Raw genomic sequence first — 26136 nt, 5'->3', positions numbered from 1 at the left:
CAGACTAAAAGGGTGACAGCACAAAAAGAAATCTGCCCCAGAATTTGTGTCTTCGTGCCGCACACTAATCATTCTACGTAAATTCAACCAAACCAATTTAAGCAAACTCAAAACACTATTTTGGCACATTTAATTAAGAATTTGACACAGTCCAAGCACTGGTATCTTGTGAATATTTACAATCTATTGTGTTTTTTGAGATAGATAGATAGACACATTGATAGATACATTCACACATACATATGCACATACATAGATCCAGTTACAGCCACTCATCTGTCAGTGAGCTAAATAAGCCTGAATGGTGGATGTGATATCTACTGGCAGATCAAATGAAGGATGGGGGTTGTGCCCTAATCGGGGGGTCAAACTGAAGTAGCTGTGTTATTTCAACCTCACTGACCCTGGCCGGTGGCCCCAGTTTCCCTGGTGGATTGCAGAGTGGATAGGGAGTTGAAACCAGCCAAAGCTGGAAGTGTTTGGAGTGGGTGTCTTTGTTTGCCTTCCCAGCCTGGATGCCCCTCTTTAGTGACTGATGATCAGAGTCCTGGTGGCTGCTGAAGCCTGGAATAAGGAAAGCTAGAATTACACCTTTAGCAAACAGTCCACTGCCCAAAGTTGGAAAAAAAAAAAGGCAGATGAGATTCTTGCCCCCTCTCGAACAGATCTATGTATCTAACTCTGTGGTCATTCTGACCCGTAGCTTCCTCAGCAGTCCTATGAATGGATGTAACAGCCATGTCCAGATCACAGTAAGTCAGATTGTTGTTGTTTTTTTTTTTGTTTTTTTTTTTTTGTAAAAAGCACGTCTACTGTTGTAGCTAAGCTGCAGCTGCATATTCATTAATAGCCATGTCCACATTTGGCATTAGGACCACCCCATGAGCTATGAGCTTTGTTATTATCTGTTTCAGTTGCTTTCTGTGTATCTTCATCCACTCTTAAAGTCATTGACAACAACTGACTGAGTGTAACAGCTATATTTATCTCTTTTTCTATCTTATCTTATCATCTTGCTCTCCAGTGGACCTAAATACACCTTTATTTTTATGAGTCTAAAGTAGCAAAGACATTACTTCCTATTTACAAATTTAAGTCTGGGAATGTATGAGTAAGAATTCCCAATTAGGGCTTTAAAGAGTGTTGATGTGATAGGAACTGGACAATGTAAGCAGCACAAGGGCCAGAAAACCTTTTTAAAGCTGCTGGCATAAACCTGCAAATACTAAGGAACCACAGTTGTAAGCAGCCTGTCTAAATCTTGTCATCCCTGTCAGTGAGAATGTTCAGACAAAAAAAATAAAAAGAAAGAAAGATAAAGTGAATAGAGCTAAATTTCTGCATAGAGTACAGATCCCAGGTTCAGACAGGGTTAATAGGTTCCCCTAAAGGCCAGCGTTGTGCAAATATTGACAGTGACTACATCGTCTCATCTAATGACCTGGTCCATGTCTGATCTCCTCCGGTCACGTCACCTACAGACTAAAGAGCCCAAACAGCTGCTCTGTGGTCGCTTTACTTCTGCCCTGAGCAAATCCAGATCAGTCTGGATGTACTAAGACCTGCATCTCTAATGATTACCCAGAGTGCCCACAGCAGAGATGGGAGTTTTAGGGAAGTAAGCCAGAATCAAGTCTGCTCTGTTGTTTATGTAAATTTACATGAAAAAAAAAATTATGGAGAGACGGAGGCATATTCTATTACCCTGATTTCAATGAGAACTGTGTAACAATATATTCCACTATTGAATCTTTTCAATAGAAAATTTAATTATTATGTCTGGGGAGGGACGTTATTTAATTATCTGAATAAAGCAATCTTAGTTCAGCGACTACATTACTGGGTAGCAGGTCTGATTTTAAACATTTGAGCAAGTTAATGTGAAATGTAAGATCTAAATAATGATGTCCACAGCTATTGTGTAACTCCTGCCGTCTCACATTCCACATAACAATTAGAATCTGTTACTGAAGTAATTAAAAGTTAAGTAAGTTTATGATCCAGCTCTTCAGAGACATGATTTGTTGAAAACCACTGCTTTGCCCTGGAGAAGTATCTTTTTGCTTCTGTAGAAAACAACACATTTTCTGTAATGCAGCATGTGTCAAAAATAACAGTTAACTGAGACAAGCCATGTTAATTCAAATGTGCCTCTAAGTGCCTCTTGTTCAATTCCTCATTGATGGTGTCAGGCAGGGAAACTGCCCAAGGCCCATACACTTCTGTGAACTCTATAAATGTGTTTTGGAAAAGTCTGAACTGGTGAGTGAACTGTGGTTAAGCAAGAAAACGCTTAAACACTTTTCAACAAAACATGCCTCTCTGAAAAACAGGCTCACCCTCTGCACAGCAGGCATGTACCCCATGTTTGCCTGGCTACTGGCTTATACATACATTCTCTACACATATAAACATCTTGTGTTTATTAAATTATCAAAATGCAGAGAAATGACAAGATTATATGGATGAAATGCATATAATCTAAAATATTCTCCTGCAAACAAAACCATGCTAAGCTTGATTGCTCATTCTTCAAAAATGTAGGAATGTGCATCGGCCCTTTGTCTTATGAAGCATCAAGTGGCAATAGCAAACAATGGTGCTCATTAGCCGTATCATAAAGAGCGTCAACTAATGAGCCAGTTAACCTCTCAACCTGCAGACACAGAGCATCTGATTGGCCAGTGAAGTCAAGCGTGGAGCCTTGTGTCACCTCCATCACACCCGAGCTCTGTGGATGCTCATCTGTCTTATGTTTTCTTTTTTTGTACAAAGTTTGCATCAAGACCAAACATATACATGCTTTCACACAGCCTCGTATTGCATGGCACAAATGTATTTGATCCCAAATGAAAACATGAAAACTGCATAAGTTACATCTCTCTAATACTGAATAGTGAGTTCAAAGTAGATGAAATCCTTTTTCTTTCATACGTTGCTGCTCTCCACTTCATGAGCTCTCAACATTTTTTCAACATTTTCTTTGAGATGTCTATAAACACGGCTGGAGATAAACGTAATAACCTGTAACTGTTTGCCCCTCAGTTAGTAGCAGAAATTGATGGCAGTTAGAGGCTTGACCTTTTTGCTAGCTGCATTTGAAAGAAGCATGACCTTCATACCTTCTATTGATTCATCCAAGAAAAATAAGTCTACCTTTCAGTTTTCTTAGTGCAAAACGTGACTCAGTGTCGATGTATGTCTACAGCATTAAAGTATTTGATCAAGCAGTTACTTAACACCTCCATGCATTCATACATTTGCTGAATAAAGATAAAATGAGAGCAGAAGGTGAAAATTTTTGTTAAACATGCTGTCAGAAATAGCTCTATTGTCTTTGACAGAGGCGCCTGTAGAGCTCCGCTGGCACCTTGAGTGTGCATATGCACTGTATCGAGATTTTCCCCATCCGTGGCTGTCAAGGTGTCAAGAAGCCTTTTGATAGCTCCAAAGTTCACACCATGTTTGTTTTGTCAAGTTCAACAGTTAATTGATTCCTAATGTGAGATAGGAGTGCTATACAAGGACATGACAGTATGTCACATATTCATACGTCCGCCCCCTGCTTCCCATGGGCACAACATCATAAATCTGGTCATAAAACTCTGTCCTCAAGTGAGACAAACATTTAAGCTCAGTAACCAACACATTCCTTTGGACACAGACTGGTTAACCTTTTAAACCTTATCTTTATTTTGACTTTTATGAATATGAGCTGAGATGGACTCACGAGGCCTCTCTTAAATGTGTGTCATAACCCTCCAGTTAAAAACAAGCAGAGTACATGTGCCAGCTGCAGTAAAACCTAACATGTAAACACAAGCATACAAGACCAGCACTTGCCTCATTTCATGTCCAGTGTTTGTGGCTACACCCCAGCCAGATGGCCGGACCACAGCAGCCTCATGTTAAGCCTGCTATTCAACCGCTGCAAAGGATGAGTGGTGACTGCAGCTGACCAACCCTGATGGCTGTGGCTCACCAAAGTCTATTTGATCTTTGAGTGCAGTCTGCTAAAAACACTGTAAGGCAGGGTGTCGCAGGATGCTTGTTGTGGGTTATGTGAAGTTGGTTTTGACACTCAAGGACGTAGTTACACAGTGCTCCAAAAATGACCTTATTGTTGAGAGGGAGTGGATGTAGTAGATGTTTTTTTGTTTTTTTTGTAGAAAAAAGACAATAATCAGACACTGATTATTATTCCTATGAGGGTAAAAAAAAAGAAAAAAAATCTATGTTGTTAAACTAAAAATAGGGCCATTCATTCTCGTAGAAAATTGTGTAAAAAGCTTTTACCTGTCGTGAGAAGTCACACAACTTCCCATCATAATAAATTGTCTGAATTCCTAATTCACACCCCATAAAATTTCTGACATGATGTACTATGTGAACTCCAGGCTGTTGCTGAACTTTGACTTGGATTTGTGTTAACACTGGAATAACCAGAAACTAGCAAAGACGAAGATGAGGGCAGAGCAGCCGTGTCAGCCATTGTCCTGCCTTCAGTTTAAATTAAGAAACTATTGCTGTGCACTTGTTTCCTGTCTTAAGAAGCTTTTTGAAAGATTAATTGCCTCAAACCAGGCTCCTAAAATGTAGGTCTGATATTGAGCTTTATTATAATCTGTTCATTATTTGCAGGAGGAGAGGAGAAAGGGAGCAGGAAAAAAGAGAAAAGGAGAAAGAGTGAAAAAGGGAAAGAGAGAAAGCCCTTTGAAAGGAGGAAAGTGTTTCTGAACATTCAGAGCAATAGTCATTCTGTCTCTGGGTGGAAGTTGAGGTCTTGATGAGCTAAAAGCAATTTTTCAAAGTTCGCAGGGCACGAATCCATCTTTAAAGCTGGCAGGTCTTTGATTGTGTGGTTTTCCATGATTTGTCTCTGATTAATGTGGAATTTAGTCCTTTCATTCATGTGGATACAGCCCTTCTGTTAACATACACGCACAAGCATGCACATACGCATGTACTCATCCTCAGCCCTAACTCTGCCCCAACACAGTCGCAGCATTGTGCTGACAGACCAAACGAAAGAGAGAGAGACGCCAATGCACAGCTGATTCCAAAAAACTGCATCCCAGCACTGTAGGGAGCACAGCCTGTTTTCCTCTGGTTCAACTTGTTTGGAGGAAAAGGAAAGAAAAATGTCACCCTAAAGGCAAAATGTAAGAGAGCAAAAAACTTAGGGAAAGAATTTGCTAAATAACGGATTAGTGACTATCATACTACTGGAAAGCACTGGAAAATGGTTTTGCTGAGACTTTACCGCATAGTGTATAATAAACTGCAGTTCAAGTCAGGCCATGGTAAACAGAGGATGTTCCAGGTGAAATAGTAGAACATTACCTATCATTTTTATTTGCCTCTAGATATAAAATACTTGCCTACAGGGCCAAGAGGTAAAAAAAAAAAAAGTGTGTTTTTACAAACTTTTGTACACTTTTGTAAACTCCTGTGTCTTAACATTCACAGCAGGCTGTTGAACTTCTTGTCCTCCCTGGCTCAAGTATATGGAGGTGGAAACTTACTTTAACACAACATTCCTAAGCCTATAGTTCTAAGCAAGTACCCATCCATTTTTAAACCGCTTGTCCTGGTCAGGGTGATAGTGTCAACAAAAAGAAAGCAAAGTAGCTCATGCATCCTTCATCCTGAAGCTCCCCCTGGCCAGTCCCGCGGTCTCCACTTAGTTGGTTGTACCTATACTATCTCCAAAAGGAGGTGTCAAGGTTTCCATATGTCTTCTGTGGGCTACTTTCAGTTTGAAGCAAAGGAAGGCGAGTCTAAATACCAAAGGTTCCATCATGTAGACTGAGACCAGCCACATTTCAGAGAAAGCTCATCTCAGCCTCTTCATCCCATTGTTCTCTTTTTCCACTCTCTGATTTAAAGCCAGTATTACAGAACAATCTGGTAGTTATATATATTTTTTTAATTTTATTTATTTATTTTTTTTTAGTGTGTGCATTAACGTAAAAAACAAAAGAGAAACACAAAAGGGAACACCCACACTGGATTCCTATTTCCACGTTTATCATTCTCGACAGTGGGCAATTAAAACTAAATGTCTGAAATATAATAGGAATCTTGTCCCATAAAAACTATTGTGAAAAAGCAAATCATAGAAATTTTAAATCGAAAAATGAAAACTATCACAATAATCTCAACTAATGAGTCAGGAAAAAAGACCACATGCAGTCTACTCTCTGACTATAATATAGTCATTACAATGATTTATTGTAATGATGCAGCAATGATACATTTATCGCTGCAGAAATAATTGAATTAGTCTCCCTTGGCTCTCCTAATATAGAGCCAGTCCCAGTCCTCTGAGCTATGGGTCACTGGTTGGTGGAAATGCTTTGCCAAGTGACCAGAGAGGAGTGCAAACTGTTTAACAGTGTGACATTAATAACTTGACTTAGCAGGGATAATGTCGTGGCACTGAAAATGTAGGACGACACCAACGAGTTCATGTGTCTGCCTGTGTATGAGTTTGAGCTCTGAGGACTAGAGTTACAAGCCCGAGCCATTCACCCACCCACCCACATTATTATCTTTCCCACCCTTTCCTCTCTGTTCATTGTTGAAGGTTGCAGCAGCAGCCAAGGCAGGAGAGCCAGATCTGGGCTGGGAGCAGGATCGAGTGGGTGGTCGTCTGCAAGCCTACTCTATAAAACATCTCTGTACATGAGGTTAGGAAATATCCTTGGCCTTTGTTGAATCTAATACTTTTCTAACTACTTACTTTTATTCTCCATCCTCGAGGTGCAATGCTGTAATCCTCTTAATTTTTCTAGTATGACAATACAATGCAAGTTACGGGCTCTAATCCTGGATCTTCCAGGAAATGTTTCTCAGAAATGTTGTCATTTTACTTGTGAGTGGCACTATACTGTACATGTGAGGGCCTAAGTTCAACCAGAATAGAACCTGAACAATGTATGGTATTTGACTGTCAATGCTCTTTGATAGCTTACTTTCTTTTGAACTGTTTATGACTCCTGGTACACACTGACAGGTGAGAAGAGAATTTTAAGCCCGTTTGTGAAAGCTGTTATACTAGATTGGAGGTATTTGATTGAAACAAACTCTGATGGGCCTGGAGTCTCACCTTCTCAATCTAGCACAGTGGCACTCAGCACCCTCAGCACTGCTGCTGATGTAAATGTAACACTCACTCACTGAAAAGTTAAATAGAAGGTGACACGTGAAGGAAAACAACAGAACAAAGGCAGTTTCTGCCCTATAGATGGGATGGATGACCTAGATAAAGCTCTCTCTTGTGGTAAAGGCTGAAATTAATTCCATACTGCAACAACCTTTCTGTCCCAGTCATCAGGCACTGGCTGAAACAGAGGCAGAGAGAACGGGAACATCTTTATTGTGAACCTTGTTACTCTTTGAGGCTTCATCAGGGGTAATAAGGTGAACAATAAATCTGCAATATCTCTTTAGATACAGGAGATGCTAGTGATATCAAGAAGATCCTCCAGCTGCACCCACGTTTGACATTATACAGAGTTCCTATATGTAGTGTGCCAGTGGCTGTGTTGTGAAGCTATGGTGGAGGAGCTTCACTGTGCCTCAAGGAAGGAAAGAGAAGATCAGAGGAGGTTGCTCTGCATAACTTCCACCAGCTGGTGTACTCCCACAGAATGGAAAAACTGGGCTTTGGAGTTCAGCCTGTTGTCTCACAATGTGACTTAATGGAAGTCATCAAAGGGAAAAGCAGCGGAGAGTAAGGTTTTGAATGAATTGCAGGATAATTACTTAGGCTTTTAGATGTGGTATGATGAAGCGCAGGGTTGAATATGAAGGGAAAGAGGAAGAAGAGTGGGAGGATACTAGGGCAGATTCCTGGTAGTTTGGTGGATCTTTGTGTTGGGGAAGCTTGACTTGGCCTACATTCTTTGGCAGCTCCACTGTTTGGCTAAATTAATGATTAGAGTTTGTTTGGTAGCATGCAGATACACCATCAGCATCTGTGTTTCTCAGATATCATCTGACATGTTTTAATTTCCTGCCTGTTTTGCTTCGGCACAACAACTTGTTACAAAAGAACAAATGTGGTGGCAAAAAAAGAAATGAGAGCTTGTCATCTCAGTGCAAATGAGTGACAGTCCTCCCCTGATACCATGGCAACACGAGGAATTCTACTCAATAGAGCCCATGACGAATCAAGACCTTGATATTCCCTGCTTTCCAACTGAGGGTAGCAGGAAGAAGGAGATCAAGGACAGAACTCTTTCTAACCAGGAATGGTGTGCAAGCTTTATATAAGAAATGAAATCTCATAGTAAGAGTGTATTCCATCCTTATTGGGAACTGATTTGAGGCTTGCAATGATAAATCATTAGTGGCTGAAAGTGGAAAGAGTGCATCAAGAGAAAGAAAAGAGGTTTCACAGAAGGCCGTCGGTATTGTATATAATTTCAGTAAATGCTGTAATTTTCATTTAACCCCTGGTAGCATTTAACACCTGATACAGAGTCTGTTGGTTTTGCAATGGATATTGGGCCATGTTGAGAATTTTGAGACCACAAATAGTACTGAATTAGAGTTGCTACAGGTACGGATGGGGAAAACTCAAATATGATGCAGGAAGTCATTTGATGAAAACATTTATTTAATTATTCAGTGCAATCAGGAAAATGGAAAGTGCAAAAAACAGATTCAAAAAAGATTACAGGTTTGCCGTGCCAAACCCACCTCAGCTAATAATTCAGGATATTTCTGGTGAGACTAATAATATTCATAACATAGGATGCAGCCCATCTATCATCCCTACTGAGATACTTTTCCCTGTTTTTTGCTCTGCATGCTTGCATGAGGTGCATGGACTTCTTGATGTTCACATCTTTCTGCATGTGTACAATGAAGAAATGGCCCTGTACTATTAACATCCTTATAGCCTTGAGCACCTGCGGAGAATAATCCAACCAACTGTTTGACTAATAGATTTAGTTCTCCTCTCGTGGCACCCATAATCAGCACAAATATATTAAAAGAATATGAAATATTATATTCTAGTTGACATACCAAGCACAAACTTGTGGCCTATCTCTCTCAAGGAGAGATAAGTGATGCGTTAGTATGAATGGAAGATAAACAGAGTCTGGTGGAGGAACTGTCTTGGGAAATTCCCTGCTCCATTCTGGCATTGCTTTAATTTGTGTTTAATCCCAGGAGCAGGAGTTTAACGAACCAATTAATTGCAAAATCAGATTAAGTCCCTGAAAGCCTTGAAATTATCTCTGTGTGATGTGCTTCTCCTGTGCTCAAGGCACACATATTCTTGTCCCTAGTTAATTTTTATTGTAAGATCTTTGTCATAAGTCTCTCTATCTGTCCGCTGTTTTTATCCTTGTCAACAGTCATAATGAAATATGTTCCACAACATAACTTTATTAAATATAATGCCGCGTGGGCTTGTCTCTGCCATGGCCAGAAGGAGCTGTCCTGAATTCAAAAGCACTGTTTTAAAAATATCCTTATCTTTGACACACATACGCATGTACAGATAAATGTAACTGTCTGATCCTGGGGCCAGCTCAGACAGCACTATACCTTCCACTCCAGATTAGCACCAGTTAAAGGGCAATGATCCTCCTGCCCAGTCTTTGTGGAGGTTGCAGACAGACAACAGACCATGCAACAGACAGTTCAGTCAGTAATCCCTCTGAGGGTCCCACAAAACCCTCACCCCTCAAGCTCCAAATCATGGATTATGAAGGTGACATTGGTCCATAGAGAGTAGGGGGCTGTACACACCTCATTACAGAGAAAGCAGGATGAGCCTGGAAAAGCACTGAGATGTCTGTGCTGGGTGGGGTCACAAGTGGTCATGTCTGAGCACCTAATGGTGATTTTCTCTCGTGAGTCCCCTGTGAAAGATATAATTTAAAGGAAATGAGAGCAATATGCTGAATCAGATAAGCCAGGCAAGCTACTTATTCTTTTTCATATGCTTTCACATCACAGTGTTGTTCAGACAGCACAATGTTGTTGAGTTTTGTGCCACTATTTCAGAGCCAAAATGGTTTTGCAATCAGGGACTCAATGAGTGGCAATGCTGAGGTAGAGTGATAAAGTCATTACAATGGCATGCCACTGGGATTTGAAGAGGACTGGTCTGGCCTAATGGAGAGTCCAAAGTGGTACCAGGCAGGCGGGCGACTGCAACAAATAGTGCTGGGAGACCACAGAATCAACATTGCCGACAGAACTGCCTGTATTGGTAAGAGAGCATTTCTCCCTTCCTCCAGGGAATCTCTGGTTACAAGACATGGATTTCACTGGTGGTGATGCAACTTTCAGTCTTTGCAGCATCACAGTGTCTGCTTGTCCTCTAAACAATATGAACTGGTAAGATTTTTAAATAAAGTATGTAAGAAAATATTTGCCTAATGGGAATGACTGGCAAAGATAGACTCAGAGCAACTTCAAAGCTCAAATTAGCAGCCATGTTGAGTGCCATATGTGAAGTCTAATAATCTCATTGTGCAATGCCTGAAGCCCCAGCCCTTTGAGAGCACTGGTAAAATCAGCCGTTTTGCACAAGATTAATGGTTTAAAGACAAAGAACAAGAGGTAGAAATGAGAATTGCAACAGGAGAATCCAGAGTAAACAAACTGCCTCTAGGGACAGGATGAGAACATTTTCGAGTGGCATTATAATACCAACAGTTTAAAACACTGACAAGCACATGAAGTAAAGCTATGCTCATGCTTGGAGGCTAATTAGAATCAAAGCAATTACTAAATCAAAAATGTGATTAAAAGGAGGTCTGAGGACTCTTTATCCATCTGTTCCAGTCCTTGATGAACTAAAAATAAGCCACAGATCAAGAGCATTGTGAACATGAGCGGCATGAAAACATGTTTGAGAGACTTGATTGTGCTGATTACATTCACAGCTATAATGTTAAAGGACAGGGATTTGACAGCAAAAACTAAATTACGAAAGTAAATTAAAGCAAATGTGATAGAATTATAATGTTTCATTTTATTTACTTTAACATTTGTTTTATTACTACCTCCACTAGTACTACTATCAATAAATATAATAGTAAGAAGAAGGAGAAGAATGATAAATTGTAAATTGTAAATGGAAATTCTGCTTTACAGTAAATTGTCTTTTTTATATACTGATCCCAGAAGCCACGATATCCCCAACATAAAATAGAACATTTGGTTAAATAGATCTTCGTGCTAAATCACATTTGGATGTGAATATCTCTGCTGCATTTGAACAGATGCCTGTGAAATCTGCCACATTATTTTAAGAATAACATGTTGAGCAATGTTTTCTTTCGCTATCTGTTATGAAGAGTTGCTTTCAGATGCAGTGGAGCATTCGCAGCCCTAGATCCTGCCAATGAGGAGCTGATGTACAGTAGCAACACATCATAATCTGACAGCAGCGAATTCAGCACTAAGATTTGACTTGACAAGCCCAAATTGTAGGTGTGTGGTGCAAAACATCTGCTTCACCTTCAAATTCTCACCCATGTTGTGTTTAAAGTTATGTAAATCAAGTTGGTCCCACGCAACACTAAGAACCCTTCTGGGAGCGGGATTAGAGTTGGATTAGCTATGTCAGCACATACATGTCAACTCCAAGTCTACTGTCTCAGATTAATGCATGCCCTTCCTTTTGGATTAGGATTAGGGTTTGGACAATGCAGAATAAAAGATTAAGGGCCAGAAAGGAAGGCAATTGTCTTCTTCACTCTGTAGATTTCACGTGAGTTTTGTCCTAGACATCAGGCTTTTACAGTGCTTGGAGATTCACACCTCTATTATTTAGAGAAGCTTCAACTGAACTGCAACAGCACTTTGTATGGATAACTCAACCAAATCAATAACAGTGAACATTTGGTGATCTTCAAATGGGAGGGGCCATGACTCAGGTGGTAGAGCAGATTGTTCAACCACCAGCACCTCCTCCTCCACTAAGGCAGTGCATTCTCAGAGCTGTTTCCAAGGAGGGGCATCCGGTGTAAATATACCTCTGCCAAATCAAATATGTGTATGATGAGCTGCTGTGGCGACCCCAAAGAAGAAGAGTTGCCCTTCCTCAACCTTTTTTTTTATCGTCCATGATCTTTAGATTCTAAAAGAATATTTCATGCTGCTGAAAAATGATTTCAGAACACACTGAAAACTAAAAGTAAAATAGACTTAACATCCTGTTGGGCTGTCATGTGCTGCAGAACTTTGTATAAGAGCTCACTCATTTCATGTGAGACTGAAAAGCTCAGCAAGCTCCAATGCAGCAAGCATGACTAATTTCATATTCTCTGCACGATTCAACAAATTTCAGCTTTCAGTCAGTGAGGTTGTCTCAAAGGTGTGTATTTTAAAAGTCCTGTAAGACCAGAAGATACAACAGTATTAGAATCTTAGATTTCTCATTTTGTTGGCTGGTTTGGGAAGTAGTTTACACTGATATGCCTGTATAGACTGAGGCATACATTATGTACCTGAGATGTTTTTGGTTCAGAGTTAGCCTGGCACCTCTGCTCATGTCATTCCGTCCTCACTCTCTCACTTGTTGCATCTATTCCAAATGTCACATAAAAGATTACTTGTTGATCTCACATGGTGATTTTGGACAACCTGACTAAATTCCCAAATCCATGACTTGACAGGACTAAGCACACAGCTGAGCGAAATGTAGAATGAATGAATGACTTGCAACCATTTCTGCAGGCAAGGACCAAACATGTTTAAATCTGCATGATGACTGACATCTTGGCAGAATTCAAAGACTTTTCATTGACAATGTAATGAGGCTACAGTTCATCCTGCTGCCTGCTGCCTGCTGCCTGCACCCAAACCCCAAATTTCTGTAAATCTGTTCTCTAAACTAAACAGTCTGCTGCTGTATGATGTTTTATTTCCTTTCACTTTTATTCAGCAGCTCTGATTCTATTCCCCAGTGGTAGCTGCCAAGTGCATGTGTGAAGTTGCTTGATGCTCAGGGCTGCCAGGTGTCTATTTTCCTTGTCTTCCTAACCTTCAAACAACAACAGCCTCCCTTACAACAGCCTGGAGGGATGTGTGCTAACAGCAATTCCCCAGTTGGGAGCCTAGCAATTACAGCACCCCTCCTCTATCCCTGTAATTGCAAAGGGAGTTGCTTCCTGAGAGATCAGACTGCTAGCCTGCCACCAGGGAGACTGGCTTCATCACCTTTCACAGCCCCAGGTAAATGAGGGTGTTTTGCTGGAGAGTTAAATAACGGTTGTTCATTAATAGAGTAGGGTGATTCGTATCTCTCTTGAACCATAACCTTTGCTCCGCAGTTAACTGTGCTGCATGATGGATGCGACAACTTGCTTGAGGCAAGTGCATAGACAACCTGTGGTGCCTCCATAAAATATGGCGGAATGTGCCGACAGAAGATACTAAACGTTTCTGGAATAACAACAAAAATGTGCAAATGTGAACAGACCTTAATTCTGCAGTTGAAGATTCTATCATCAGGAGCGTAATCAATTACGCTGCAAGAAAAAGAGAAAAAGCACCTTATGTTTACATCAGCAAAAACACAGTCAAACAGTGGCTTGAAACCTGACCTCATTTCATAATGTGGAGTGTGGAGAGTTAAGTGTCACCCAGGGACAAAAAGGAATGCCAGTGTTTTTCATAATATGTCACTTCCCCTCCTCATGAGAAACCTGACACTCTGTTATGTGTTTGTGGGGGTCATGGCAACAAAACCTCCTCATAGGTGGCAGCGGGAGGCTGAGAAAGCTAAAAGTAGTTAACTGGGCTGCGCTAATTATCCTGTTAGTGCAATAATGTGCAAGATGGTGAAGCAGTACACCAGGAATCTATAGAGATAAGGTGGGGGTAGTGCATTAAACAGTAACACAAGTTCAGCATATTCACCAGGTGAAACGATTATTTTTGATCAGTTTGTTTTTTAAATACAATTAACGCAAAGATGGCAGAGACTTCATTATATGATTTTGGTAAAACTTATTTATTTCTTACTTCATAAAAATGACATGACTGCACCTTTGAATCAACTTCTCAGTCAAACCTGCTTCATTTCCATGTTTGTAAAGCAATGTGTACAGCAAAATAGTGCCTCTACAATAGCGGGGTCGCAGTACATCATTGTGAAATGATGTCTGTTAAGATGCTGACGAATGTAAAAAAGGTTGAATAAAACTCAACCATACATGAAATGTAAATATTGGCTGAAGGTAGGTTGGCTTATATTCTCTTCAGGTACCACTGAAAGTAGTAGTAAAAATATTAAAAGAAATGCTTATTTTCATGTAGCCATTGCTCTATCAGCTAATGTATCTTGGATAAGGGCATCATTAACACGTCAAGTGTCACCTGTCATTTAAAAAAACAAACAAACAGCAGTACAGAATGATTCTCGTGTGCCATTTCAGTACAGATCACTGAATGTAACTGAGTCATATGAATCATTTTCGGTTTGGAAAGAGCAATAAAGGATCAGGCATTATGAAGCCTGTGCAGCAGGTTTTTGGAAAAAGGATAAAATCATCCAAAAAGTATCGTGACAGGAGCCTCTATTGGATCCTAATCAACATTCCTTTGTAGAAACAGTATAAATAGTGGTTAAGTCAAAACATTGCAGTGGAAATTTATATTATTGTATTAACTTGAAGTTGGCTCAAGGGTCAACCATAAACTTACTGCCATTAATGGATCCATGTTTTATTGCAGTGCCAGAGGGATCAAGGCAGTGCCATCACTCAGGTCTAACTGACATGATTAGGAGCTATTACTGTATTGATCCACCTGGCAAGTGGCACTGGATCAGCTGAGGCCTGTATCGACCTGACTAAGTGGGTCCACAGACCTCTGAGGGTCAGGCAAATGTTAAGGGGATATTACCAGTTGTTTGAAAAGTTGGATCTCACTCACTTTAAGGTGAAGCAAAAGCTGCATTTGGGAAAGTAAAAGAAAGAGAAGTGGTTATCCACATGAAGCCAAAAGAAGGATACTGACCCTGCTTGTAATACCCGTAAAAACATTGTGCTTTTATAAAAATGTTTACGTATGTAATGAGAATAAAAACTGGACAAAAAATGTGTGGTGGATCATGAATAAACCCAGTTAGGCAGCTTAGTGAGTTAATATCATAACAATAAATTATCATAAAATAGACTTCTGAACTTTTTTACATATCCACCAAATACTGTACATACACTGTATAACAATATCTCCAGAATGATAAAATTATTTAAAAAACACAAAAAAACAAAAAAACAAAAAAAAAACTGAAACAGACAAGGGACCAGCATGAGTCTGTCATCATAGTTTTCATTCAGTCCCAGCCAAAGTCATAACCAGTCATCTGGTAAAACTTGCTATTAAAGGGTTTATAAAAGTCCCTTAGCCTCTGCACCACCTCTGGGTCAATGTTAGGATGGGTCCTGCCTTTGGTTTTGCCCAGGCAGTGTGGCTTGCTGTTCCCCTCAGGTCTCTTAAGGCAAGGGAAGCCCTTTGCTGGGTTAAAGTGGAAATGCTTCTCTGTGACCACCCTCCTGAGCCCAAGAAAGTCCTGAACGCGAGCCATTTCGCCTGCAGGATCGCTAATCAAACGCTCTCCGCTAACAAACAGCAGTTGCTCCATTGGGAAGAATTGGAGCCAGCGCTCAAGGTGCTTGGCATACATGCCAATTTGAACAGCACTCCACGTGGTGTCAATCAGACCTGCTGACATGTTCTTAAAGGTCAGGCTCTCGAAAGAGGGGATATCTGGCTTTTTGGAGCGGGTCTGGGTGTAGTCTGAGATGGCTCGTGTGACAGGATCCCGAACGACTACAATCAGCTTTATGTCTTTAGACATGGTGTGGATTCGAGCAGGGACCTCCTTGGTGACGTAATAGCTGGGGGTCTTTTCCATGGTCAACTGGCCCTCTGATGACTTGGGCATCAATTCCCTGCAAAGGAAGCAAATACACTGATTTACATTTGCACTACAGACACTGTATGGCACAAAAACAATTCTGTACCATCATATTCTGTTCTTCTTTCTCATGCCACCACTTCTTAAGGCCAGTGACTTACAAAAGCTCCCATAAAGGAAGATGAGATTAACTCTGACACAGTCTCTCCATGGCGGATTTAAAAATACTGTCAGGCAGGAGGAAGTCAATCATCATCAAGACAACAATTTTAGACATCGTGAGCAACATTAACAGCGTTAGAGTCTGTGAGTGTACCTAAAGTGACAGGGACTGGTAGGTAGAGAAGGAGTGCCATCAATCGTGCGTGACTGTGTGAGGACAATAAACAGTTCATGACATGTTCTGAATACAAACCCTAAAGGAAGACATTCATCTCCTGCTGCTGCATTAAATCTACCTCAAGACCTCAATCCTCTTTCAAACCCCGCAATCCTCACATTGAAATATTCCACACCTTCGTTACATTATACAAAAGATGGTTTAAGTATGAATAGGCAGTATTATGCTTCTTAATGTCATGCCGAGACATATGACTATGACTGCACCGTTTTCCTCCTATTTGTCAGTGATTTTGTGAAAAATGGGAAGATTTGGAGACGGCTTGCATTCCTTAGGAGAAAATGCAAATCTTTGGAGCCGTCTATTCCCATAACTGCATATTCTTCTTGACCCTGCATGGCTCTGGTTGATCATAATATAGCCTGTTAACTGCAGCCCTGACTGGATAATGGCTAAAGTGAGCCAAGGGGGATTAGGACTAAGCCAAACACGCTGGAGCATTAGAAGGTGGTTGACTGCCTTGTTGGCTGACTGGGTGGCTGGCGTGCCTCTGGAGTGAGATGGAGGGAGAGCGATATGTTGCCACAACGAGAGTCAGTGGTAAACTGTTAATCCATTAAACAACACATAAAAAAAACAGCTGCTTCCACACACAATAACAAAAACTCCAGTGCAGTCAAATGCAACTCAATATAAAATGTTACATTTTGACTATGTCACGGAGATATTGCAACTTCATGCAATATTTCAAGTAATATGAGGTGCTGTTGCATCAGCATTGTATGGGAAAATACTCCCTATTCGCCCACCCCAACAACACTGTGCTGTCTTTAGATTAAAATAATATTAAAATTCATTAGTGTTAAGTGTTAAAAAGTGATGTAAAATGTAAAAGATATATTTTTCTTTAGTTCATGAAAATTGTGTCAAAGTGAGTGTTCGGTTCCTTTCTTAGGTTTTGAAAACGGCGACAGAGTGAGCGCTCTTTTTATCAATATTGTGACTGGCATCTTTGCCGCTCCGCTCAGGTACGTTACCTGATAGAACAAGAAAAGACAGTAACGGAGAGTCGCGCTGTTAAAGTTGGTGAATGTGTTTACACACGCTTCAGCTTGTGACCACTACAGTCTGTGAGTATTGTATGTGTGTAGTTTTAAGTGGTATGTTTAGCGTGTTGTGTTTCTAGCATTTTATGTTAGCGGCTAACTTGCGCATTGTTTAGTTTAGCTTGCGTGCTAGCTCCATTTTACTTCGCAAAATGTGTACTGTTGTTTACGTTTTTGTGCGGATACTGATTTGTGTTGTTTTTTCTGATGTATTTCAATTTTACAGAATAAATGACAGCGTGTGTCTGTGACCAAGTGAAGCATGAAAAGTCGCCTCCCATTCGTCATTTGATGCTATCTGGCTGTCTATCCTCGCAAGGGTACGCTTGGTGAGCGCAGCACAAACACAGTTCCATGTAACTCAGCACTATTCAGCAAACTACATAATCAGGCGTTACAAAGTTATATAAACTCCTCTCTTACTTTGTCATCATCATTTAACATGTTCAACTTCATAGTCGCAACTTTTATTGCATGTTCCCGTGTTTGTGTATTACTGTGTCCAGCCCCCGTATGTTACTGACTGTTGGATGTGTAAAAAGACTTCTTATGTGGGAGCTTAGGAAAGGAGCTCAGTGTCTTGAATACAGAAGCAGTGTGCAGAGATCGCTTATTCTGCTAAATGTGAGCCGCGATACAATGTTGTGTATTCACGAGCATCAGCTCCCAGAATACATCACCCGGGGTTAAGTCAGTTAAAATGTAAATCTTCAGCTATTACAGTATTTGGTAATATTGCCATGTTTTGATAGTGATCAGTTGATCTACATTGAACAACAGGAAAGCAGAGGAGCCATGTGATTAAAGTGATTACCATCATTTCCAACCATCTGTTGGTGCATGCACAAGGAGCTTCAAAATTCCTCTCCAAGCCCAACAGCTTTCATCTTACAAATTTATGTGGTGGAAAGGAGCAGAAAATGGTCTGCAAGATTTGGCTGTGCAGAGCACTAGGAAAAAGCTCTTGTGATTGTGGGAAAAGTAGGCATCATCCATACCTCATTAATGCCATACAAACATACAGGGTGTCCACTTTCTTGTGCAATTTCATCACCTAATGTCACCTGCTCTTTCCTTCCTTTCTATGGAGGCTCCAGGTCTTACACATTTATTCCACTTTTCTCTCCCTAAGAGCCCTAGCCACCATTGTATGTAGTGGAAAAACCCCAAACCTAATCAAGGTAATAGGTATGAGAGACACAAACAACTCTATCAGAACCCCCCTGCAATTATCTTTTGCATCTCTTGGATACACACAAGCGGAGCGCTGTAGGCCTGTCTTGGGGCCTCAAGGGACACAAAAACTTACTACCAATCAAACTTTCCACTTAGTCCCCAAGCAAAACAATCTGTGTGAGAAGGACATGCATTATTCATCTTAGCGAAGATAGAGCACGGGAGAACATCTCTGAATGGGCGGGGAGTGGGAGAGTTGCCTTAGGGGGGCAGATGTAGCAAGCTTTCACAATTTGTTCTGCTTAATAAACAATGTCGCCTGGAACCAATAGGTTTCAGTGCATCCTCATCTATCAATCAGCCATGCAGCGGCATCATCATTCAGCTTCAAGACAACAGAAAAAGCTAGTCCACTGTGTAGAACTGAGCCACTGCATGCTGACTTTTGCCCCTTCATGAATTTTGCATATTTCTGTTTGACTTCATAAAGCTAAAAACACTACACATATTCAGATTTGTAAAGCACAGAGTCTGCTCTTGGAAGAGTAGAAGTTGTGTTGATGCTTGCACTTACATATAAACATCCTCTGCCCTCTAACCTGTCCTGTTAAACTCGCAAGAGAACAGCACGACTGGGAAGATAACGGGGGGAGGCAGAGAGGAAGACAGTGAAGAGAATGAGATAAAGCAATAGAGGAAAGGGTGGAAGGAGTAAAGAGAAGATTAGGTGGAGGATGGAGGCCGCATAGGACGATTCCTCTCACCCTGAAGCCTAACCCTAAGTTTTAAGTCAGCTGCCAGATCAGCTGCTGTGTTTGCATTTACCTGTAGCAGTAGCACAAGATAAATCACGCCTACTACAACCTACAGACAGATATTAATCCAGGAGTGCTGTGTTGTGTAATTTGCCTATGTTTTGTCGGCTGGGCAGTGAGGTGTGTCCCGGCTGCTGGGGAGACGGTGTTTGAAAGCTGGCGCATTGTTTACATTCACTGTTATCAGGAAGCAAGTTCAAAGGAAGGAATTTACAACGTTGCTGTGTGTGGCTGCTGGATGATGCCCTCAGTAATGAGTTCACCAAAGTAAGGAACAAGTACAGTGCAGAAAACTTCAACAAGACTTGTATTTTTTTTTTTTTTTTTGTATCCGGCAGTATTCTGCTTGACTGACTCTAATTGGCATCTATATTTCAGCTCTTCAGACCCCTGTGACAAGGGACTGCTCCAGAAAAAAACCTCAGCATTATCTAACATCATGATCTTACACTGCAGCTCTGAGAGGGGTTGAGCCACTGTGGGAATCATTCCTCTTCTCATAGACAGGATGAGAGGTGGTGGTATGCAGCCACTTAGAATAATCAGACCAATTTACTGTGAGACAAGTTCCAGACAGAAATCAAAGAGGAGAGCAACTTTAGGGAAGGGGAGGGCCCTCTGACCATTGCAGCCAATCTTATCATGCGCGTGAAAGTCATCGTCATCATGCTCTACACTCAGGACCTTCTTCTGTGACACTGAACAGCGCTCAGTGTCTCAACAGCATTCCTGAACAACAATAAGAATGGCTTTTTCCCATCCTCCATTATTACTGTCAGTATGCGGAACTCAAGGCCACCTGGCTGTCTGGTGGAGACAGGCCGATTTTGAAGAGAGGAGGAGGAACAGGGTATGAGCCATTCTGGCTTCCATCACACAACTGTCAGCCTTGCATTAACACATAACAATTCTGACAGTCAGTTGTTTATAGAGCACTTCTTATCAGGGTGGTAGTGCTGGAAAAATGTAAACCAATCACACTGAATGTTGATCACACTCCAGGTAAAAGTGATTATAAAATCAGTACCACTATGTATGGACATACAGCTGCCAGCTGTTGGTTTAGCTGCTGTTTTAATTTTTTTTTTTTAAAAAGTGAGTTTCAGTGTTTCACTGATTGTTTTTGTCAGATTCTGTTTTGCACTCATCAGCAGATTACCTGAAGGTCCTGTACCACACTTCTGGTAAACTTTGATCCCTTTTTTTAACTGTCCATTGTGAGTCCAACAGTTTTATGAAATACAGTACTCAGTTGCAGCACCATTAACCTGAACCCAATACGATACAATTTGGTAATTCCCCACAGATGCATTCTGGTCTGAGAGGATCAGCAAAAGCAAGCAAAACTTCAAAGAAGCAAAACAAAGATGGCTGAGGCAGATTGGCGCTTTCTAGAGTTGCACTGACTTGCTGTCAGGGAGTCTCTGCAGTGGAGAGAAAGACAGAGGCAGGAAACAACACATTCTCTCTGAAGATACTACGAGAGAGAAAGACGAGGAAGTCAACAACTCAAGGGGATATAATGGAGTGAACTTGCTTTGTTTCAGTGTTTCCAAAGTGCTGTAATAAGTGCTGCGGTCTGACAAATTGCCTCAAGCAAAACCCCGGGGGTTATTGCAGCAAATTAAATCTTCAATCTCTAGAAAAGTGAGGGGAGGTACACATTACCAGTACTGACAATCTAGTAGGCTTATTCAAGGAATGCTAGCATTGTGTTAGCCTATCAGAAGAAACAGTCAGATTTAGTCTGATTTGCTCTTTTGTGGGACATGGAGTTTTCAAGGAGCAAGGTTTTATGGTTCATGGAGAAAATTTTAGGAATGTTTGAAACAACAGTAAGCATGTGTGACTTCTTGCTTTGCAGCATCTCATTATCACTGCACTTTTCCCTTCCTTTCCTGTCAATGTGCTGACACGTTAGTTTAAGCTGGGAGATACCTATATCGAGAGCGCTCTCACGAATTCCCCCGTGTCCTTGCAAAGAGCCAAAAGTGTTGAGTAAGCAAAAAGCCACCGGTGGACTCATATGAACCTTCTCTTGGGAAATGCAACTTTCCGCACAGAGATCTCTGAAAGTCAACTTTCAGACTAAAAAAGCTTAAGTATAGTGTTGGAGTCTTTTCTTGGGCAGGTTCGAATGAATGCGCTCTCTGATGAACTCCTGCTGGGCTTCGTCAAAGGGCACTTTCACCCTTCTGAGCACATTTGCATACAAAGTGAAGGCAGAGAAAACATGTTTCACACTAATTGTCTGCTCTTTTATTGTCCGGGTTAATGCAGACCTCAGGGGTTCTCCAGCATCTCCTTTCATTGAGCTCCATAATACTGTTTCGCTTTCTAAAGACTCACTTTAAATTTACTGCCCTCTATCTGCCACTGGCCTGCATCTAAGCTTCCCTGGGGCTCTGGGAAGGATTAGGCCGTCTTCTCTGACACCCTCAGTGAGTTAGTAAGAAGTCCTCTCATTGTTCTAAATATGGAACTTCAAGAGAAAAAACATGATTTCAAGAATTTATTCACATCTACTGTATGGAAATCAGAAGACCTTGATTTGAGCGTGCATTCAGCAGATGAGCACTTAACCTGTCACAAAAAGACATCTAGGAGGAAGTTAGAAGTATGCTGGTATTAAAGAAAGGGGGGCCAAGGAGGAAGCTTGTTCCCACGGCTTTTTGGGAGTTGCCTCCTGTGCTCTGTGTGAGTAAGTGTGCACAATTGTCTGCCTGCTTCTGTTTTTCTGCCCATGACTGAAAACGTGCTGTATCGCGGTTGGTGTCCTGCTGTGCGGGGGCCTCTCCTCTATGCGGGGCTCCGGCAGGATGGACACAGCAGACCTCCAGCAGGATGGACACACCAATCACAGCAGACAAATGGTGTGGATACAACTCAATGCCACCACAGGAACTGATAAGCCCACCCAGAGGACTGCTCCTCTCTGCAAGCTACTGCTCACCATTAGTCTGGAGCAATGAAGTGAAACATATGGGCAAACAAATCAATGGACATCTTCGTCGGCTTTATTTATTCAGTTTTTCTTGCATGATGAATTTTTTTTAACAGGTGCGCCAAACATCATATGAAAGTATTCATTTTTGAACCAGCAGAGGATTTTGTGGACATACTCGTCCGTCCGACAACGATGTGCTCGACCATAAACCCACCCTAGGTTTTTCCGAGCGCCAGTAAATGATCATTAAGGGTTGCCTTGATGTCATGGAGCTCCAGTGCATGGGGTCAGCCTGTGGCTCAGTGCTCTCACTGTGACAACTCAAGCCAAGTTGTTTTAATTAGCTTGATCACCTTTTTGGGAGAAGAAGCCTTTCATTATACATGTCTCAAGATGAAACGGTTTCCCACATCCCCTTGCTATATGCTTAGTATGCAGCTGCCACTGTGAACAAGAAGCTGGCATGTCTCAATTATGTGCAATTGCTTCTTTGACTACTTTTCGTAATATTTCATTTTATGCATCTTTAATGATAGGTGCTCCTTCGTTTAGGAATTACTCGTTCTCCACACGCATTGCCTGAAAAAAAAAAAAATCCTCAAGCATGGGACGATTTCAATTTGTTCTTGTTACTCAGTTTGTAGAGATGGACAAAAGACCACTCTTCACAGACTGATCATCCAAAAATGTCCTAAACCTGTCCGGAAATTCTTAAAGGAGCTTAAGCGCGAAGTCCTTTGAACAATGCTTCGCTTCCCCTATTGTAGCTTTAAGGAGTCAGCTTTGAAACAGTGTGTAGATCCTTTGACATTTCCTGTTAATCCCTCAGCTCAGCCAAATGGACACTTGAAACAGCAGTATCTCTTATTAACAATGTGGTTGCTCTGATGTAAAGCATTCAGTGCCTAACCATTTCCGGGAACATCTCTGGTACATAAAGATCAATCATTTCTATGAATATGCTGTGTTTGTGTGTGTGGTTTATTTCCACTAAAAGGGGCAGGTTGTGTAACTGCAACTGAGTCAATTGGAAAGAGCTTGCATATTGAGATGTGAGGTGTGGTACAAGGACAACAGTTGCCATGATAGAGAATACAGTATAAATGTTACATTATGCAGCGCTGACGGTGGAAGCAGCCTCAGATCCCTGATCTCTGCTTTTGACAATGATGTCTTTTGGATTGAAGATCAAAACAAATTATTGCCACTGAATCAATACCCTGGAGCTCATAATCTTGAATCACGCTTCTGGCTGTTAAAGAATGACGGCATGATGTAACTTGCCGACTCCTAACCATAAACTAAAGGCTGTTTATGTAAATGGAATTCAGGTCAAATCTAAATGAAAGTTCTGCTTTATCTTTTTCTACCTGCCCCTCCTCCTCCTCAGAAAGTCTAGATCCAAGGACAGATGTATAAAAATTCCAGGAACACTGAGTGAAGGTCATGCAAACAAGCACAAAATCAATTGTGCTTTGTGAATAAACATGACTGAGAAGAGTTGCCTAAAATGTCAAAGTGAAACTTATAGTCTCAGTAGAAATGTGTGTATGTGCTGTTTGTGTTCTGTTTGAGTACTTTGACCTGTGGTGTTACTGACATTACAGGTTTGATTGCACCTGCTGTTGGTAAAACTTTAAGGCCATGCAGATGTTGAAATGGCCTGCTCTTGCTTTTCATACTGACTACATCAACAGTTGTAGGGTGTGTTACATAATGCTATCACCTGAGGTCACACTTATCGCCTTATCAGTGTTTTATTGTGTGGCTAAACCAATGGCTGAGATTCTATTTCATTTCTATTAATAACATTATGCCGTATCTACAGTGTGTTTACTGTGTTCTCTAACAGATATATTCTGTTTGTTCTTCACTCATGTTTTGTTGTTGCAGTAGCCTCAGGCCTGGAGAATAGATTTCATAAACATTTAAAATCAAGGCAATCAATAACAAAAAACAAACAAAAAAAATCTTTGGTCAGTTGAGTTCACTGTCCTTTTATAAACTGACATAGATTAATATAAATTCACAGCACAGATAAAACGTCACTAGCAAATCTTATTCTACTTTTCAGTCAGAATTGTTTTATTCTTAAAACCTTGAAAATCTCGCAGCAGGATCATGTTACTTACTTTTGTCAGTAAAAAAAAACTCACTAAATTTCACTATCTCGTTATTCTATTTTTCTCACTTCCTCTGTTCTTACTGTTGTATCACCTCTTACCTTCTTACTGTTGCAGAAAATGTTATGGAACCGAACTACTCGTTCATACATATGTATCCGTTAGACAGATAAAGGTTAATAGAGGATAGACTTTAATGGGAGCAAAGTAAATATTAATTGTTTGCCTTGATGATCACAACAAGATGGTGTGCAGTGATTTCGATTACTTTTTATTTTGCCTATTATATTTACTCCAGCCTTCTGTCTTGTGGTTTTTGGATGGAAATCATAGGAAACAAAGTATGAAAGTTGAAGTTAAAGTTAAAGAAGCATCGCTGTTCCGAAGAGTAACAGCGATGTTTGTGTTTTATTCTGGACTTCACAGAGTCAAACACAGCCGTGAGTTGGCCTTCACAACTACGATGATCTTGTGTAAGCCACTAAGCGCTTGAATACCGACAGAAAGAGCCCACGTTTAAAAGAGAAAATGTGTGAATATGATGGTTGGAGCTTTCCATTTAACTCCCATTCTCTCTCCCCCTCTCTCTCTCTCTCTCTCTCTCTCTCTCTCTCTCTCTCTGGTTGAAGTGTTTAAAATAGATAAGGAATATCAGTGCGATGTACCTGTACCACTCCAGTCCCTTGTCGTAGTTGCGATCGAAGAAGTGCGGCTCTGCTCCCACCGCTCTGATGTCTGGATGCAGGCGCAGAAACTCCAGTAGCGCACGGGTCCCTCCTTTCTTCACCCCGATGATGATGGCCTGGGGCAACTTTTTACTTTCCGACTCATTGAGGAAACCTGACATGGCATTATCATCCAACGCCTTCGCCTCGCCTCTAATTTCATCCCACTCATCTCCTCTGCTGTCCAAATCGTTTTCGTTATTCAGCAAGTCCCTGGACGCCCCTAAAGAGGACTCGTGATTGTCAACTTCTGCATCGCTTTCGTGTCTGTTCACCGAGCCGTACGGCAGGTTTGGCATAGTTGAGCAGTAGCCGACACAACAGTAAATCATATACACCCAAAGGGACAGCATTATGCAGAACACAAAGAGTTTGTTTTTCACGTGGGATGATGGCACAACATGTAGACTGTGTAAAATCGGACTATATTCCATAGGACCGCCGTGAAAAAGTTATATTCCAGTTAACAGGCATTTTGGCAAAGGCGACTCACTCCTCTCCCATGGTTCAGGTAGTGAACAGTCGATGCGCAATTTCCCAATCACAAATTCTGCCCAGTATGAAAATTGATATTGAATTGAGCGGCGCGCGTTAACCCCCCTGTCTCACTTCCAGTTCAGCCTGCAGAATAGGATGAATAGTTTTATTCTTAACAGGAAAGAAAACCTGAAGCCAAAAATAAAAATAAAACAGTGAATGAAAATTTCGCCAGGTGAGCGACACGCGCTGTCAGGGACTGAGTTAGTCTCCCATCACTCGCCCTCCGTGTGAGCGCTCACAGCGCAGCACCACGTTATCTACACCAGGCAAGAGCGTCAAGAGACACGCAATGTGGCCAACTTACTTCCGGTAGATCATTTCAAAGTAAAGCGGTTGCTGAGCAGGTTGTAAAGTAAGCAAATAAAAGTAGATGCATTTCAGGCTTCGTAGGGGAACATATCGTGTCATTTACCCCTTTGCCTGAAAAACCTGTTTGTTTTATGCTGTTGTCATATCCATA

The 26136-nt window shown here is 41.1% G+C and overlaps 2 protein-coding genes across 2 annotated transcripts in view; one reads left to right on the top strand and one right to left on the bottom strand.

Annotated features, from left to right (window-relative positions):
- Positions 1 to 13986: 13986 nt before the first annotated feature.
- On the bottom strand, positions 13987 to 25929 carry hs3st3b1a (heparan sulfate (glucosamine) 3-O-sulfotransferase 3B1a). Its single transcript, XM_041062756.1, has 2 exons — positions 25077 to 25929; positions 13987 to 15938 (listed from the first exon to the last, which is right to left on the bottom strand). Exons 1-2 carry the CDS (start codon positions 25568 to 25570, stop codon positions 15320 to 15322), a joined length of 1113 nt encoding a protein of 370 aa, XP_040918690.1. The 5' UTR covers positions 25571 to 25929; the 3' UTR covers positions 13987 to 15319.
- Positions 25298 to 26136, top strand: part of arhgap44a (Rho GTPase activating protein 44a) — a 39070-nt gene continuing 38231 nt past the window's right edge. Inside the window, exon 1 of the mRNA XM_041062755.1 lies at positions 25298 to 25426. The gene's annotated coding sequence lies outside the window, so the exon portion shown is untranslated. The remainder of the gene's footprint in view (positions 25427 to 26136) is intronic.

Source organism: Toxotes jaculatrix, chromosome 18 (assembly GCF_017976425.1).
Source record: "Toxotes jaculatrix isolate fToxJac2 chromosome 18, fToxJac2.pri, whole genome shotgun sequence".
In the NCBI taxonomy this organism is placed as follows: domain Eukaryota; kingdom Metazoa; phylum Chordata; class Actinopteri; family Toxotidae; genus Toxotes; species Toxotes jaculatrix.
This window is presented reverse-complemented; position numbering and strand designations above follow the sequence as displayed.

Bases quoted from the DNA above. Each gene is read 5' to 3' on its own strand.
- hs3st3b1a (XM_041062756.1), bottom strand. From the start codon at position 25,570: ATGGAATATAGTCCGATTTTACACAGTCTACATGTTGTGCCATCATCC. The intron at 15,939-25,076 runs GTACATCGCACT...CTTCCTTTGCAG, and splicing joins AAGGGACTGGAGTGGTACAG to GGAATTGATGCCCAAGTCAT.